Here is a 16,080-nt window from a genome sequence, read left to right as displayed (position 1 = left end):
ATTGGGACAGTTTCACTTTCACACTTTCACCTAAATGAGACTTTGATGGACAATGGCCCAATATGGGCCCATATTCGCATACATGTCAAACCCGGCCCATATATTGCTTGATTACGTCGACTCGATACATATGAAATTGGGCCCACGTCCTTACTCGGAGTGATAACATCACCCGAATATCTCACAAAACATGTCACCCGCGCCACAGAAACCCAATTCCGGATTTGGCCACAGAAACCTTTTCCGGGTACATACCCACGAAACTTTCCATTTCTTCACCTTTCTTCAACCCCACTTTCCAATTCCAATTCCAGTTAAGTTTGATAAAATCAGACCCCCAATTCTCACATCAAAGTCTCCATCTTTCTCCTGCTCATCACTCTCTCTCTCTCTCTCTCTCTCTTCACATCCATACATAGTGACGTACATGTTTATCGACTTCTGTATCTGTAGTTTTAGCAGAATCGGAACATAATCTGATCACCGACCAACTGCTCTTCAATTCAGGTACTCCAAGGTCTCGAATTTGTTTCCTTAGCTTTTTTTTTAATCGTTGGTTCCGCTCTATGTGTCGATTGCTGCTGTGGCTTTTGAATTCACGTGCTTCTGAGAATTGAGTGTAAACTAGTGGTAATTGGTGGGTGTGGGTTGTAGTGTTTAGTTCATCGTTTCGCATTTCGGAAAGTGTGTGGTTTTTGTTAAGGAAGCGAATACCAGCGAAAACTTGCTTCCAACTGCGTGGAAATGATGAATTGGGGATGCAAAGATGCAGTCTTGATGAACAGTTGAACGATCCGTGTGTCATGTGTGCTTTTGGAGGCTCGATTTTGTTTTTGTTGAGTCGTGAATTGGGTGTGTAATTCTGTACGATGAGATAAGACAGCAATTCCGTGACTCTATCTGAATGGAAGAGGTTTTCAAGCCGTAGTACCACTGCTAGAAATCGTTGAAATTTGGGCTTATGGTTTCTGGTTAGAGTTTTCAGTAGGATTCATTGTTAGTGAAAAATCTTCTTGCTTGGTCTTGTATGTGTGAAGTTACCAATAGTCCCAAAAGCTTAAGTTGTTAGGAAATTGGCCCAACAATGTATATGAAGCTATCTAACACCCTCCCCTCATGTGCAACCCCGTCTTGCACGTGGAGATGCAAATTTTCATCAATAGAATGAAACAGAATGCAAACGGGGAACAAATGCAGACAGAGAGACTTGAACCCTAGACCTCTCACAACTTGAGATACCATGTTAAGTTACCTGTAGTCCCAAAAGTTTAAGCTTAAGCTTTTGGGACTAAAAAGTTTAAGCTTAAGCTTTTGGAACTACATGTAACTTAACAGTATCGGTGTTATAAATTGGGTTTCAAGGTTGTACGGTGACGTATCCGACGTTATGGAAATCACCTAACTTATGGTTAGAACAGTATGGGCAGAGTAAGTTTATTTAGGTGCTGCTTTGAAATATAAATAAATAAGTTTGTTAGCTGTTTCTTTGTGCAGAGAATTAAGGGTTTGGACGCGTGGGTTGAACTGTCATGCTGAATGTTGCTACCTGTCGGTGGGCTAGAGATGAATTCTACAATGGATGATATGAGTTTACTTCATGCACATAGACATCATCTGGTCGTTAGGGAGCTTGGAGAGGAGATTGATTTGGAAATTGGGCCTGGGGACGATGATCCAACATTTTCAAGCACTCCCCTTATCAGTGGTCCGACGCGAGAGCCTTCAGTTGAAGAGCATGATGATAGCAAACAAATGGTGATGGTTTCCCAACTTTCCAGCGAGGATCAAGATCTGTCAAAGTCTCATTCGGGTAAAAGGAAGAAGAAGGTGGTCAAAAGATGGAGAGAAGAATGGGCCGACACGTACAAGTGGGCCTATGTTGATGTGAAGGAAGGTACAGCAAGAATATTCTGTTCTGTTTGTCGAGAATATGGAAGGAAGCATAGAAGAAATCCTTATGGGAATGAAGGTAGTAGGAATATGCAGATGAGTGCACTGGAAGAACACAACAATAGTTTGCTGCACAAAGAGGCTCTTCGACTCCAAATGGCTTCAAAAGACAAGATTATTGTTGACAAACCCATTTATGTGAAAGGTCAGTCTACCAATTTATTTTATATTTTTGGTACTTGGATGAGACTTTTGCTAGCATTCATGTTTTATTGACTAGAATGGTTACTCGTTTCCCATACTATTAATAATTACTTTGTTTGGTGTAGGGAAAGTTCAATAGGCAACACTGGGACAGGTGTAAGACTACTAGTACCAGATAGGGCCAGGACAGCTGTAGAAACAAGATCCATAGATTTCATGGAAATAAGTTAAGCAATTCCAAGCCAAAATACCTACAAACCCATAAAGAGAGAAAGCTCACATCGTAAAAGAAGAGCGGCATAGTAGTTAAGAATAATGTTAATAAAGACCTACACACTACCATGGCTACTTCCCCTTGGTGATGATGAGTTCCATAGTCTTTGACTCGTTGCTTTTGCCTCCCAAAGCCTGCTAACTCATGTAATTATACGATGGATTTTGAGTCAAAGTATTTATTGGAGGAATCTTTTTTTTTAAAGTGTTGGTGGAGCTTTCAATGACAGAACACAGGACTTGTCACTGGATGAAAGGGCTGTTCTGCAATAGAGTTGCTGCTGCTTCTTTTTTCTGTTGACCATCTCTAATGTAGGCAAGGGGCTTAAAATGTTATCTCGTTTTGCTTCAATCCTGCATACCTACATTTTTGTTGAATTTGTTGCAAAATACACTCAGAAAATAGCACAAGAGAGTTGATCATCTCTGATGTAGGAAAGACCAGATAAGTGAATTGTTGGGTTTGCAGATAAGGAATGGTTTAATAATCTGAATTTCCCCAAAAATATTAATCAAAATGGAATCCGACCATGTTTACAACAGTCATCTTCTTTTCTGACCTTCTCTTTCCTGTTTGTTACCTTTTATTTGTTTTCAACATAATTTTGATCTGTGCTTGGATTGGTAATAGTGCATATGGTCGTTAGCATGCCCACTTTATGACTAGGGCCACGACAGTTCAAAATTTGCTTCCTAGCTATTTTCCCATTTTGGCACTCTGATGGTTTTCTTAATTTGAAGCTCTTATGTCAAAAACCGCTGGAACAATAGTTGAGGCTGCTGTGAAGAGGGATCCTCATGAGTTTGAGTTCATACAGTGTGCACAAGAAGTGGTTCATGCGTTAGAAAGAGTGATTGCAAAAAATTCTCAGTGAGTTGTGTCATGGGGGAATTATTTTTTATTAGCATTTCAATATTTCATCAGTCAGTGGAAACTATATCTGCATTGAAATTTATTTCAGTTCTCATGGAATGGTATATATTTTTCAGCTATGTCAACATGATGGAGCGCTTGCTAGAACCAGAGCGTATGATTGTTTTTCGAGTCCCTTGGGTTGATGATCGGGGTGAGGCACATGTCAATCGCGGCTTTCGTGTGCAGTTCAACCAGACATTGGGCCCCTGTAGGGGAGGTCTTCGTTTTCATCCATCAATGAACTTAAGCATTGCAAAATTTCTGGGTTTCCAACAGGTATAATTCTTTTCAAGTGTCTGTGCTCTTCTGCCTTCTCCGTCTACGGTCTGTCGTCCAAATTTGGTTTGGAGCTTTACCTGGTTACACTCTCCATACTGAGTTAATTCCTCCACTTGCATGCTCATTGTACTTAGCAAACTACTTGCATGCTGAGTTAATTCCTCTACCAGCCAGAGACAAGCTCCTTGAGTTTAGGAATCATAATCATAGTAGCTTGCTACTTGAAGGCAATTTTTTAATCACTGACTTGTTTGAATGTTGATGGCAAAACCATTGTGTTTGTAATCACCAACAGTGATAGAAAAACTTGACAGTTGTTGGTTTATTATGAAGAAACCTCTTCTCCTGTTGGCTTCATATGTTGACGGGTGGCTTGTCAAAAAGTAAATATAGAAGATACCAAAGATTTTTTTATGTATAGATTCTTTGACAACAACTGAATGCAACGGTCTTCGTTGTCCTCCAACCGCATCTGAAAACCTGAATGAAATGATCCTGGTTTGAGAAAATTTCCCAAATTAACTCAACTGATGTCTCCACAAAAAGCCGGGGTTACTGCCGCACTACTTTCTCCCAGACCCTGACCTTGCTGTAAGCGAGAGGCAGTTGCATTACATACCAGAGAATGTTCACCTGCATTTATTTGGGTCCATATGGGGAAATTTCACCAGTAGAGAGCATTATAGGTACACAAGGGTATTCTGGAATGATCTCGAACTGAGGGATCCCAATGTTGATATTGTTTGTGCATTGTTTTATACACTTTCTAAGAATTTGGAATATGGGGGAGCCTATGGCATGGCTGCCTCATGATAGGTTTTGTCTTCTTTTAATTATGGTTGGGATCTATTTTTGGACACATTTCAGATGGTGGTTTAGCTGCCAGAACTTTGCAATGGAGTAACTAATACTAATGGGAAGCAAACCAAAGCCTACGATTGCATGATAATGTTTTATTTTCTCTTTCTCTTTGCAGACTTTGAAATGTGCCTTATCTCCCTATAAACTTGGAGGCGCTGCTGGTGGTAGTGATTTAGATCCAAAAGGAAAAAGTGACGGTGAGGTATTAATATTGTCTTATGATATCTTTGTTTTTGATGATATATTCATAGTTCTCACAAGTTTTCCTATTTAAATAGTTGTTTTGCTGACACCCGCACTTGCAGATCATGCGCTTTTGTCAGAGTTATATAAATGAGCTATATCGCTACTTGGGCCCTGATAAGGTAATGTGGAATTATATATGTTCCTCCTAAACTATTTTTTTTGTTTAATTCTTTGATGAACCAATAAACTACTTTCATTATGCCTGAATTTTTAGGATCTTCCTTCAGAAGAGATGGGTGTCGGTGGTCGCGAAATGGGTTATATGTTTGGACAATATCGTCGTCTAGCCAGTCATGTTCAGGTAACAAGAAGTGTCAGTTCGCTGAACTTTGTTTCCTTCAATTGACTGCTCCAGCTTCCTGGAGCTTTTCTCCTTTTTTGTTTGCTCCTCATTGCTCTCTTCCTTGAGTGCATGTTTGTCTATCAAGCCTTCCATTTTATGATTAGAAACTGTTAGTTTGCTACGTTTGGTATGTTGCTCACGGGTACTGCTAAATCATAGGATTGCAGGATATGCAATTCATTATGCTCTCTTACTTCAACCAGACATTTTGCTTTTAAAATCTGCGCTGTTTTTTTTTTTGTGCTCTTTCTTTATGCGCCTTTTAAAGCATCTTTTCTGCTCTTTAAGTTCTGTTTATACAGTATTTTCATGAATGCAGCAAGTTTCTGCTATTGCAATTGTTTGCATGGAATCATTTCTCTTGAATCTTTTTTGAAAGTATTAGTCATGTCATCTTGTGGATAATTTCAATGTTATGTTTATGCAGGGAAGTTTTACAGGGCCAAGGATAATCTGGTCTGGCGCCAGCCTACGAACCGAAGCTACTGGCTATGGCCTGGTATGTAATATTTCCTTCCATCTGTCTGTCTGTACGCTTGAGCATGTGCATCGATTGTTGGGTTGGATAGATTCTGCACGTCGACATTTGCGCATCCTCATCCGTATGTTTTTGTTTTTTCTTCAATGACTGGGATGTATGTCCTTTTTTTGTGTGCAAAGTATGATGATGCCCCCCTGAGGTATCTGACAAATAAGAGGGCCTCCCTCGAGTCTCTGAAATGACACTGACCTTCCGTAAGAGTTGGCCCACTAATGGTGTTAAAAGTATAATCCTGTCTCTCTGTATTAACTTTACTTCTTGTGATGTTGAATATTTTCATCCCTCTCACCCCCAAGCCCAACCTCACCATTAACCTCACCACACTCCAGCTCCCCCTCAACATCATATCCCAACGTATTGTCATTCTTCCTTGCCTATAATCCTAATTAGATACTGTAGTGGAAGTTTTCTTATGGGATCCAAGGGTAGAGCAGAGAGCGAAAGAGTTTTAACTTTTTGAAAGGTTTTAAAAGTTGCCCCAGTATTTGGAAAATACTAATTTTGATTTGTCAGGCTGGCACTTCCCTTTGAGTTTTAGTCCCTGATAAGCTCTGTCTGTTTGCTCTCTCTCTCTCTCTCTCTCTCGTCCAACCCTTCATTTTTCTTCAACTTTTCCCTCGCCCTCTTTGGTGACGACCACCATTACCTCTTTCCTCTACCACTGTTGACCCGCACATCATAGTCTCATGACCTCATGTCGTTTATAGTGTCAAGTAGATTTTGGGACCCACTGAAAAAAAATAATGACTCTACTCCTGTATTTTTTTGGATAATACTTACGAGTGCACGACTATTGTGACGGTCATGGTTTAAGTTACGGTTCTGAAGGCTTTTTTTATAAGCATGTCTGGTTATGAAGATGAGTGGAGAAGATGAAGTGATTGGAGGTGTTTTTGGGAGCTGGGTATTCTGAAGGGCGTAGCTGATATTTAAGAGAATTTATAACGTGATATCAGCTCTTTCCTCCATTGTCATTAATATCACATGTACGAAAGGGAAGTACATTACAGGGAACTAAACCAGGAGGAATGTAAGTGTCAGTTTAGAAACCTGAGGGGAGGTCCCTGTGATTGTCAAGTACTTCAGAGGAGGTCAGTGTAATTTACTCTTCTATGTAATCACTTCCTGGTTTATCATTTATGCCTCTGTTGCTTGTTTGGAATCTCAAAACATCCCTTGATTTTGCAGGTTTTCTTTGCCCAGCTTATTCTTGCAGACATGAATAAGGAACTTAAAGGACTGAGGTTCATTTCTTAAATTTGAAAGCTTGTAAACAATAGTTGAATTAATACAAATAGCAAAGCTATATAATACTATAATGGCTAGAACAAATTTTTTGTTCCCTTGGATATCTGATGATTGCTGTTATCATCCTGCCTGATGACAATGATCCATCTGGTTTATCATTGATGAGTACTGCTCTAAGGTGTCATGAAATGCCTGTTTACCCTACTTCTTGCATCTTTAAAGATTTATCCTACCAGCATTCACCTTCACTAGGAATTACGGATTGTGGTTAGTACTTCTTCTTTCTATAACTCCCAAAACCTTGTTTGGGCTCAACCAACACTCTAGTCAAATAGTTATGCGGCATTTGTAGGAAAATTCAAGAAAAAAATGTTGGTTCAGGAAATATTGATAAGAGGAAATAATGCGGATGTTGTCATGGTCAAGGGACAGACGTGATGGAGTTGTTCATGATTTTATTTACCTTTTCTGATTTGGTATGCATGTTTCTGTGTAGTAGATTTCACTTTTGCCCTGGCGGGTTTTAGCGTAGGGAGGTCGGTGGTAACTTGAAAATTGTAAGGATAGGTTTCGGCAATTGTTTGGAGCCTCAGGGAGGGGATTTAAGTTACTCTATCAGTTGTTGTTGTCTTCTTTGTTTATAGAAAGAAGAATAAGAGGTGCGATGTAGAAGTTTGGTTACTTCTTAAGTTATTGGTTTTAACAGTTCCTATCTGAATTTCTCCAGATGTGGTGTAAGTGGTTCTGGAAAGATTGCAATGCATGTTCTAGAGAAGCTTCTAGCTTTTGGCGCTATTCCCATCACAGTATCTGGTATGTTCTAGTGGCCATTTAAATTTTTTCAGGGCTAATTGTTTTTGTTTAATGGAGCTTGTTGTTGGGAAAATAAATTAGTCATACGAGATGTCTCCAACTCCATTATCCTTTTATGTACTCTTCTAACTTAGCAAGTTATACCTCTCTTTTTATAATTAATTATGGTCTTTGTGCAGTTATGTTTTACCTAAAATACTTGCTGAAATACATGATCATCATGCTTTGCTTTTAGACTCACTAAGGTTTAGGAATAGGTTTCTTTCTTAATTGTTTTCTCATGTTTTTTGGATTTCATTGTTATTTCTGTCCTAGGAATGGCACTTGGTAGTCAGTACCTAGAATGGCTGAATACCAATGGATAGTTTGATTAAACACGTGCCTTTGCTGAAAAATATTGTACAGATGCGAAGGGTTATTTGGTGGATGAGGATGGATTTGACTACATGAAAATACAGTTTTTGAGAGATATTAAAGCTCAAAATCGAAGTTTGAGGTTTGTTTTTGGCCCCACTGTCATCTACTACATTGCAACCTTTGTTAACTTCGATATATCTTTATTCATCAAGTGTCATGTGCAGAGACTATTCAAAGACTTATGCTCGTTCTAAGTACTATGACGAAGTTAAACCTTGGACCGAAAGGTGTGATGTTGCCTTTCCTTGTGCTTCACAGAATGAAATTGATCAGTCTGATGCCATTAATTTGGTTAATTCAGGTTGTCGTATACTTGTGGAAGGTAGAGGTTCTTGATGCTTTTAAATCTTTCTACTAGTGGTTGATTTGGTTCGTGATTGGATTTTGTCGATGTTAATACTCTTAAACTATATTGCAATATGTCCCCTAGGTTCCAATATGCCTTGTTCCCCTGAAGCAGTTGATGTTCTGAGAAAAGCTAATGTTCTCATAGCTCCTGCTATCGCTGCCGGTGCCGGAGGGGTAGGATGAATCTCTGATCTTCTCTCACTTATCCGTAGTCTTCGTCTTCAGCATTTTTAAGAACAATGCCATATGGTATAATCATTTATGTCCATCTACAAATTTTGCGGTCATTAATCATTCTCATTAGCACTATGCATATCAACAATTTGACTTGTCAGATGATGCTATGTATTTCATTTTTCATTTTTAGTGCTCATGGTCTTACTATTCCTTTACTCTGTCCCAAGTCCATAGGAAAGTCTATGAAGGAAAATCTAAAGACTGAAAATCTTGAACTGTTGGTACTTGGTACATGGAGAAAGACAAGAACATGAACGGAATAGGGACAGGGGTAGGGAAACGGATAACTATCCGTGAAATGTGTAGGAAATTGTATGCGGTTATGCTCATTGTCTTTGTCTTTCCTCAAAGAGAGATGTAATTGTGTCCATACTCCATTGGAAATATCTGGAGGTTTAAGGAAAATTTGCTGCATACGGAAAGTTAAAGCATCCAACTCAAAATCAATTGGCAATGAGGGGAGAGGCCACCCAGGCTCATATACTATTTTTCAATGTGATAATTAACCGATATGGGACAAATCCAACACTCCCCACGTGTGCGACCCCTAACTCGCACGTGGAGAGGTCAACAAAGGATTCGGAATATATGGATCACAACGAAACAAAGTGCAATTATGGCACAAACAAAGGGGAAAAGCCTCCGAAGACCTAGCTATAATACCAAGTTAAAGCATCCAACTCAAAACCTATTGGCAATCAATGGAGAGGATGCCCAGGTTCATATACTAGTTTTGGAGGTTGTAATTAATTAATGTGGGACCAACTCTAATGCTCCTCTGCACGTGTGACCCTTTACCCTTACGTGGAGAGGTAAATGATGGATCCATAACATACGGACCACAACAAACAACGAAACGAGGTGCACTTAAATAACGAGGCAAACAATCAAGAGAGTCTTGTCCAGCCTCCGAAAGCCTAACCCTCCGAAAGCCTAACCCTGATACCATGTTAAAGCATCCTACTCGAAACCAATTGGCAATTAGGGGAGAGGCTGCCCAGGCTCATATGCTAGTTTTTGAGGTGATAATTAACAAATGTGGGACAAATTCCAACAGTTTTGGTTGTGGATTTTGGTAGTGGTACATGGACAGAGAAAAAAATCAATGGAAAAGGGATAAGTAGAACTGTAGAACTAGGTTTGAAATGCGGAGGAAATTGTTTGCAATTTCGCTCATAATCTTAACTTTTCTCCACACTCTTCCTAAAAGAATAGGTTGAGGAGAGAGATGTAGGTGAACCTTAGGAAGAGAAAATACTTCTATGAGGAAGTTAATTAGAAGAAGTTGCTCTTTAATAGCTTATCCCCGTAACTCCTTATTTTGATGATGCTCTTGGGTGTCTTTTTTTTCATTTACGTGCTAAACCCCCCAAGTACTTGGTTTTTAGGTTGCTGCAGGGGAACTTGAACTGATTAACTGGTCCCCTGAAGAATTCGAATCTAAATTACAGGTAATAAGCTATTTAGCTTTCATTTTAGTTTGGCATGGTTATTTATATGTCAACTGTGTATTCCTTAATATCGGTTTCCAGCCAGGAACTATATAACTCATGATGCCAATGAGGAAAATCGAATCGATCAGTTCGATCTTTGATATTCATAACTTTTCAGTCTAGCATTTATCTTAAAGTGGCGTCTAAGTAACAGTAGCAACAGCAACAGCTGGACTGTGAGAATCCAGAACAAATAGTTATTGAGATTTGTTTTATTGTTTCCCTGTCAATGGTATCGTTTCTTTTCCAAGTCAAGATCTAAGTTTACACAAGTTTAGCGACATCCTTTTTTATCAACAAATAAGAGCCATGCGATGTAGGAATTGGGTAAAGTGTGCAAAAGTCGTGCAAGTTGGAGATAAATCTATACGAACCTTGTTTATTGCTGAACTTGGTGGTTTCATATGTTTTTGCCTGATTAGCTCTATTTGAGTTGAGTCATCTGGTAATAACTTGAGACCTATGTTACCTGGAACTCGGATCGTTCCGGTATGAGGAACGGGAACGCAATACACCACATGCTTAAATTGTGGTACGATAGGGGTAGGCTTCTATAGATAACAAAACTAGAACTCACTCTTCCAAGCAATAAACATAAAGTGAAACTAAATATTGTTTGTCAAATTATTCATAAAAAACACATTTCTAGGAGCTTAACGACTGGACTTTTTACAATTTATCCCACCGAAATTTCATTCTCTCTCTATTTTGACCATGATAAGTTGACATTTTGGGGAAAACTAAGGGGATCGCTTTGGATCAGTAGATTTACCGTCTTGGAACGGTAGTGTACCATGTTTCAGAACGTTCGTACCAAAACGTAATTCGCTAGGGTAGTAGCGTTTTCTGGTAACATATTGAGACGAAGGCTTTTATGAAAATGTAAGGTTTGAAAATGACAAAAGAAAGGCCACGGAGGGGAAAGGTTTAGGTAAGAAGAAAATGCAGGTCCCTGGAATATTGTATTTCGTCAGTGCCAAGCAAATGGGGTATTTTCCTGCAAGTAGGACTTCGTTTTCTGGTTAGGAGCCTCACTTTTGTGATATCTCCTCCAACATTTCTTGTGGACGTCCTTGTCTGAGAAAATTTGACGTGGCATATAGCCCAGCTAGAAATATGTTATGGTTTATCACCATCCTGTGGGCAGATTCTGATTTCTGTTGCTGATGTCTATGTCAGAGCATGTCGTGTTTTCTTTTTTTTCCAAGTTGGTGCTCAATGAAATTGGTAGGAATTGTCAACTAGCTATGGACAACAATTCATCCCCGGTCCAGGCTATTCTTCGCGTAGTAATCCTTGCAGGACTCCATCCGGGAACTGTTATGCTTTTGTAGGGCTTTTTGTTGGCCTACCCTTTACCTTTTATGTAAGTCAGACTCTCTCTGTGGGTGGTTTAGTTATATCTATTTTCCCTTTTCCTGGCAGGAAGCCATGAAGCAGACATACCAGAGAGCTCTGAAAGCAGCAACTGATTTTGGCTACCAGAAAGAGAGTCCCGAGTAAGTGCTTATTTTAAAACCGTCACAACCTATGTGTCTGATTTCCACATGCATGCCCTTGGTCTTCACGTTTATGACATCTTGTGTGCTTTGAGGTCAATGCCATATCTCTTCACCAAAAAAAAAAAAAGGTCAATGCCATAGATGTTTCTTTAAGGGAGGAGCTTTATACCCCTCCCTATCAATGGTTATTTAAATTGCACAACAAGCAGAAGGAAGATGGAAGAATGGTAATTTATTCTTCTACCAAGCAGATGGTAAGGGAGTCTGGATATTGGGTTTCCTATCTGAGAATCCTCGTTATTTGTTTGAGATGACTTAACCACAACACAATAGCATAGAAAATCCGACTTGTCTAGGCATATTTATGACAAGGCTTAGCTGTTGCCGTAGAAAGGCTTCTATTACTTCTCCTTTAAGAGTTGGGTTGAATTTTCTTTCTTTTTACTCCCTTCTTTTCTCGGTTTTTTCGCAACCAAAGTATTCGGACACTTGTCCAGGTGGAGGATTTCAGTTTTGAGAATTTTACTAGGTGATGGTATGACAGCTTATGCCAAGACCCATGAAGTTCACCATCAAAAGACCACTGCAGATTTTTGTTATGAATTGATAAAGAATGGAAGAGAATGGGATTTGGATTACTTGGCTAAGGAAAGCTCTTTGCTTGTGGCTTATTCTATTCGTATTAGGAATATGTAGTTCTCATCACTCGTATAATATGAATGATATAGTGCTCTCTAGTACATCCAAATCTTTCCTATCTCACTCACTAATTTAACTTTTTCGTGTTGGCCAGGGCCTTGTTACATGGTGCAGCCATCTCTGCTTTTCTGAGTATTGCTAGTGGTATGTCAGATCAAGGATGTGTATAGAAACAGCTGCCCATTGGCATGTGTTTCCTCATTGGACTGCTCAGTGCTCCCCATTGCACGCATGGAGGCATTCCCATTTGCAGGAATTGTATCAAAGACATCTCTGCTAATTATTGAGCTCTACTGTCATTTGGGCCGCAATATCCTATAAGCTTAAGGAATTCAGTATCCATAAATTGCGGGCTACATCTGTGTAACCAATGTGTAATATATAGCTGAGGTTGAAAAGACAACTTATGGAGGATTGGTAGGGAGATGTAACTGAATAGGGCTGCTGGAAATTATTTACGTTCTCGGCCATGTGAAGTTAAAAGAAGCTTGTTGCTGTATGTGAAAAATGGTGAACGGACATATTGAAATAAAATTATTCTTTCTTAAATCATGTGGGTTCTTTTCTTCGATGATATTGCTGCACCACGGAATTTAGACACAGACGATTCACATTTTAAGGTTGTTTCCAATGTTCTAAAAGTCGCTAGGCTCTAGTCGGGCGAAAAAAATGCGCCTAGAGCCTAGGTGCTGACTAGTCGGCTGCCTAGCGGCTAGGCGGGGACTACACGCCCACTAGTCGGGTTTCTAATCTAGGTGTTGGACAATCGCCTAGCACCTAGGTGACTGACTTTTAGAACAATGGTTGTTTCCTGCACGTGCTGCAGCCGAGACCAAAATGGTAGTGACCGGGTTGACCTTATCTCCTACTCAAGCAATCATCACCAGCAAGATCATTGTCAGGTCAAACTCTACGCATCACGACTTGCTCTTGGGGTACAAGAACAAGTATTTATATCTTTGAGCAACTATTTCAAACAATCGGACACGCACTCAATGTCACAACAAACGGGGATCAAGTGCCTCCATAACCTCTTCCTGGGAGATTGTTAGATACCAGGTCCCTCCATGTGAGAGATGTATTAAAGGCTCGTTTGGTTGCCAATCTTATTCGCTTATTGTTGCCTTCAATGGATAAAAGGTTTGCCTTCAGAGTACAATAAAGATGGGATATTTCTTCAGAGAGAGATGCAGAAGTATTTTATGAATAAGAAGCCTACAAAGTGGATAAATTCAGATGAGATACATGTCCATTTGGAAATTACAGCCAACATGCCAAGGGGAAAACGAAAACTGCGTCTGTTTGTATATTTTGAGGAAATTAGTGAAGCCCTGTCTCAGCTGTGCTCATCCTAACATCAGCTTCTCTTGAGATACACCAAACCTCACACACAAACCATAACCCGTGCGCTGTCCCATTATAGGTCCTGGGGAAGTGCTACAATACACACCCCTTATTTGGGTGTGTATCATATGCACCATTATTAAAATACACCAAAATGTTATGAATCCCAAAATGTTACGAATCTATTGCTAAAAAGTTACGAATCATATTGTTGAAAAGTTACGAATTTTTAGTATAAAAGTTACGATACGAAATAAAATGTTATGAATGACCGGTCCTACAAGTAATTTTTTATGAGGTGGCACAATATGAACCACACAATAGGTGCATATGGTACACATCTTAAATGGGTGTGTATTGAAGACTTGTCCTGTTGTGACAACATAATGACAACTCACCAGTTTTGTAAATTTATTCATGAGGCGAGACCATTCAGTACTCGGGCCTCCAATATGAGCGAAGTCTGCATCCCATGCAATCGTAAGACTGAGACACGCATGCAAATGACAAAGTCTCAAAAACTGTGACTTGCTCACCTTAAGACTCGGCCAGACGCGCCACGGGAGAAAGTGCTCAAACTAGCATATGATCATGAGGCACCAAAACAGAATCAGAAACTCTCTTGAAGTTGTGCACTCTCTTTGCTGAGGAGAGAGTATTAGATAGTAGCATTGCTATGGTCATTGGACCCACACTCCCAGGAACAAGAATAATTGCTGAAGCAATCTTGCAAACTTCCTCAAAAAAAAAGAAAAGAAGCAACCATCAACAATGCACAATACCATCTCTCCCCCCAACATCGCTGTAATTATGAAATACATCATCAGCCTTTTGATGCTTAATTGAGTAATTTCTTCTCTTTCTATTACAAGGAAAGGAAAATATAAATGTTGAGGTTGGCAGAGGTAGAGTGAGCGAGCATGAGAAGAAGCGACATCCCAATAACAACTGCACCAGGCTTTATCCAATTACCCCTCACCATGTCAGGCTGCCCTACAGCTGAAATTACGGCATCTGCTTGTCTTGTGATCTCCTCAGGGTTCTTGGTCTAACAATGAGATTACAAAAAGAAGAAAACAATAGAAGGGAACATAAATCTATCAGAGAAGGAAGACAAAGAACGAATGAAAATTGCAATCCTGGTGATGGATGGTCGTGGGGGTTGTTCGGAAAGTAATTTTGTTGAGTGATGGTGTTTGGGGAAGGATGTTTTAAAAAATTTGTTGAGTTAAATGCGCCTTAGGGGGCAATAAGAGGGCGCTCCGGGGGCATCGGAACCTCAACTGAAGAAATGCGCCTCGGGCGCAATCCTATTGCTCCCTGGGCACATCAATGTATGCTTCACTAACACAATGCGCCTCAGGCGCAATTCTCATTAGCCCGGGCGTATCATATGCGACTCAGGCGCAATCCTATTACTCTCCGGACGCATCTATATTTTCTTCACTAATGTAATACACCTCAGGCGCAATTCGAGTGTGCCCCGAGCGCAACATATACGTCTCAGGTGCAATCCTATTGCTCCCCGGACGCATCCATGCATTCTTCACTAATGAAATGCGCCTCAGGCGCAAGAAGGGTGTGCCCCGGCGCATCCACCTGACCATGATCCAATCTTTCGATTTTCGATTTTTTGTTTTACCACCACCATCGCTTTACCCCTGCTAGCACCATATCTCCACCATTACCACCATCTCACTGCCATAATTCACCACCAATATCACTTTACCACCACAATTGTCACCCCTCCACCAGGACCACCACCAATGCCATCACCACCTCACAACCACCATTTTATTGCCGCTACCACCACCTCATCATCTCCACCACCATTACTTCACCACTAATACAACAACCACACCACCCGGACCACCATCTACACACCATTGCTAAACCACCACACCTTCACCTAACCACCAATACACCATCACTTTACCACCACCTCCACTCCATCGTTAAACTACCATACCTTCACCCTACCCTCTCCCCCACCATTGCCCTGATTTCACCACCGCCACTAACACTCACCATCATTTCACCACTATACCACCACCTCACCACCATTTTTTTTTAAGGCAATTTTTTTTTATTAATCTTTGAAATTGTTACAAAAATTAATAGGAACAAGGAATGATGGCATCAAACCCCTAACCCGAGACCCAAACGATCTACAACCTGTAGAATTTATATACACGTATGCTTAATGATTGTGACCATAAATCTAACATCACTAATGGAATATTGGAATGTTTCTCATGGTAATTTCTTGATATGAGGGAAAACAACAATCTATGTTGAGTGTCCCTTTACTGTCCTTTTCCCTGTTTTCACTCTTCAATTATATGTCTATTTTTCACAGCAATGCAAGGAGTGGTTCAACCTTAGATAGAAAGCAAGCATGACGTATAGCCATAGTTCATACTGCA

General features: G+C 40.1%; 1 protein-coding gene across 3 annotated transcripts; it reads left to right on the top strand.

Moving 5' to 3' along the window:
• The first annotated feature begins 236 nt into the window (after nt 1–236).
• On the top strand, nt 237–12,859 carry LOC131299240 (uncharacterized). Of its 3 annotated transcripts, none has more exons than XM_058324876.1 (16): nt 237–507; nt 1,495–2,095; nt 3,109–3,238; nt 3,358–3,559; nt 4,539–4,625; nt 4,729–4,788; nt 4,884–4,970; nt 5,440–5,511; nt 6,742–6,797; nt 7,529–7,614; nt 8,020–8,110; nt 8,196–8,353; nt 8,462–8,553; nt 10,005–10,067; nt 11,535–11,608; nt 12,405–12,859. In XM_058324876.1, the coding sequence occupies exons 2-16, from the start codon at nt 1,537–1,539 to the stop codon at nt 12,478–12,480; spliced, it is 1,893 nt and encodes a 630-aa protein (XP_058180859.1). In that variant the 5' UTR covers nt 237–507; nt 1,495–1,536; the 3' UTR covers nt 12,481–12,859. The 3 variants fall into 3 exon arrangements, 2 of the variants coding, with proteins under 2 accessions (XP_058180859.1, XP_058180858.1); XM_058324875.1 differs by having other exon boundaries at nt 237–517; XR_009190665.1 differs by lacking the exon at nt 12,405–12,859 and having other exon boundaries at nt 8,462–8,628; nt 11,535–11,609.
• Nucleotides 12,860–16,080: the final 3,221 nt, after the last annotated feature.

This window comes from Rhododendron vialii, chromosome 8a (genome assembly GCF_030253575.1).
Source record: "Rhododendron vialii isolate Sample 1 chromosome 8a, ASM3025357v1".
Lineage (NCBI taxonomy): Eukaryota > Viridiplantae > Streptophyta > Magnoliopsida > Ericales > Ericaceae > Rhododendron > Rhododendron vialii.
Note: the sequence above shows the minus strand (reverse complement) of the source record. Positions and strands in the feature narration are given on the sequence as shown.

What these genes read in the sequence shown, in the direction of transcription:
- LOC131299240 (XM_058324876.1), top strand. Translation starts at nt 1,537, where the DNA reads ATGTTGCTACCTGTCGGTGGGCTAGAGATGAATTCTACAATGGATGAT. An exon ending in AAGCTACTGGCTATGGCCTG is followed by an intron (nt 5,512 to 6,741) that starts GTATGTAATATT and finishes TTGATTTTGCAG; the next exon opens with GTTTTCTTTGCCCAGCTTAT. An exon ending in AATTCGAATCTAAATTACAG is followed by an intron (nt 10,068 to 11,534) that starts GTAATAAGCTAT and finishes TTTTCCTGGCAG; the next exon opens with GAAGCCATGAAGCAGACATA.